This window comes from Nestor notabilis, unplaced genomic scaffold (assembly GCF_000696875.1).
Source record: "Nestor notabilis isolate BGI_N333 unplaced genomic scaffold, ASM69687v1 scaffold25996, whole genome shotgun sequence".
NCBI classification, from domain to species: Eukaryota; Metazoa; Chordata; class Aves; order Psittaciformes; family Psittacidae; genus Nestor; species Nestor notabilis.
The window spans coordinates 15,768-16,011 of record NW_009933815.1 but is presented as its reverse complement, the minus strand read 5'-3'; the positions used below and the strand labels follow the sequence as shown (position 1 = coordinate 16,011).

Below are 244 nucleotides of genomic sequence, written 5' to 3'. Positions count from 1 at the left end.
CGGGCTGGGGGCTGCCGCTGCCGGGGGCTTGGACTTGGGGGGCTCCTTTGCTGATGGTCCCAGGAACGGTGGCGGCAGCTCTAAAAGGAGCCGACAGGACAAAAAAAGATCCAAAACCAGGAAACAAACCCACCCCAAGCCCAAACTGTGAATAGCTGGTGTTGCTCTTGTACATCACTGTTGCTAAAGTCTGGTGCTTTCCGTCTCCGGGGGACTTTCTCCGTGCAGTCGGCTCTGGGAAGAG

General features: G+C 57.8%; 1 protein-coding gene across 1 annotated transcript in view; it reads right to left on the bottom strand.

Moving 5' to 3' along the window:
- Positions 1-183: 183 nt before the first annotated feature.
- The window catches only part of ATP6V1B2 (ATPase, H+ transporting, lysosomal 56/58kDa, V1 subunit B2), a gene marked incomplete at its 5' end in the record, with an annotated part of 13,709 nt that continues 13,648 nt past the window's right edge, over positions 184-244 (bottom strand). The window contains one exon of the mRNA XM_010017051.1: positions 184-236. Coding sequence (XP_010015353.1) covers positions 184-236 — 53 coding nt within the window. The remainder of the gene's footprint in view (positions 237-244) is intronic.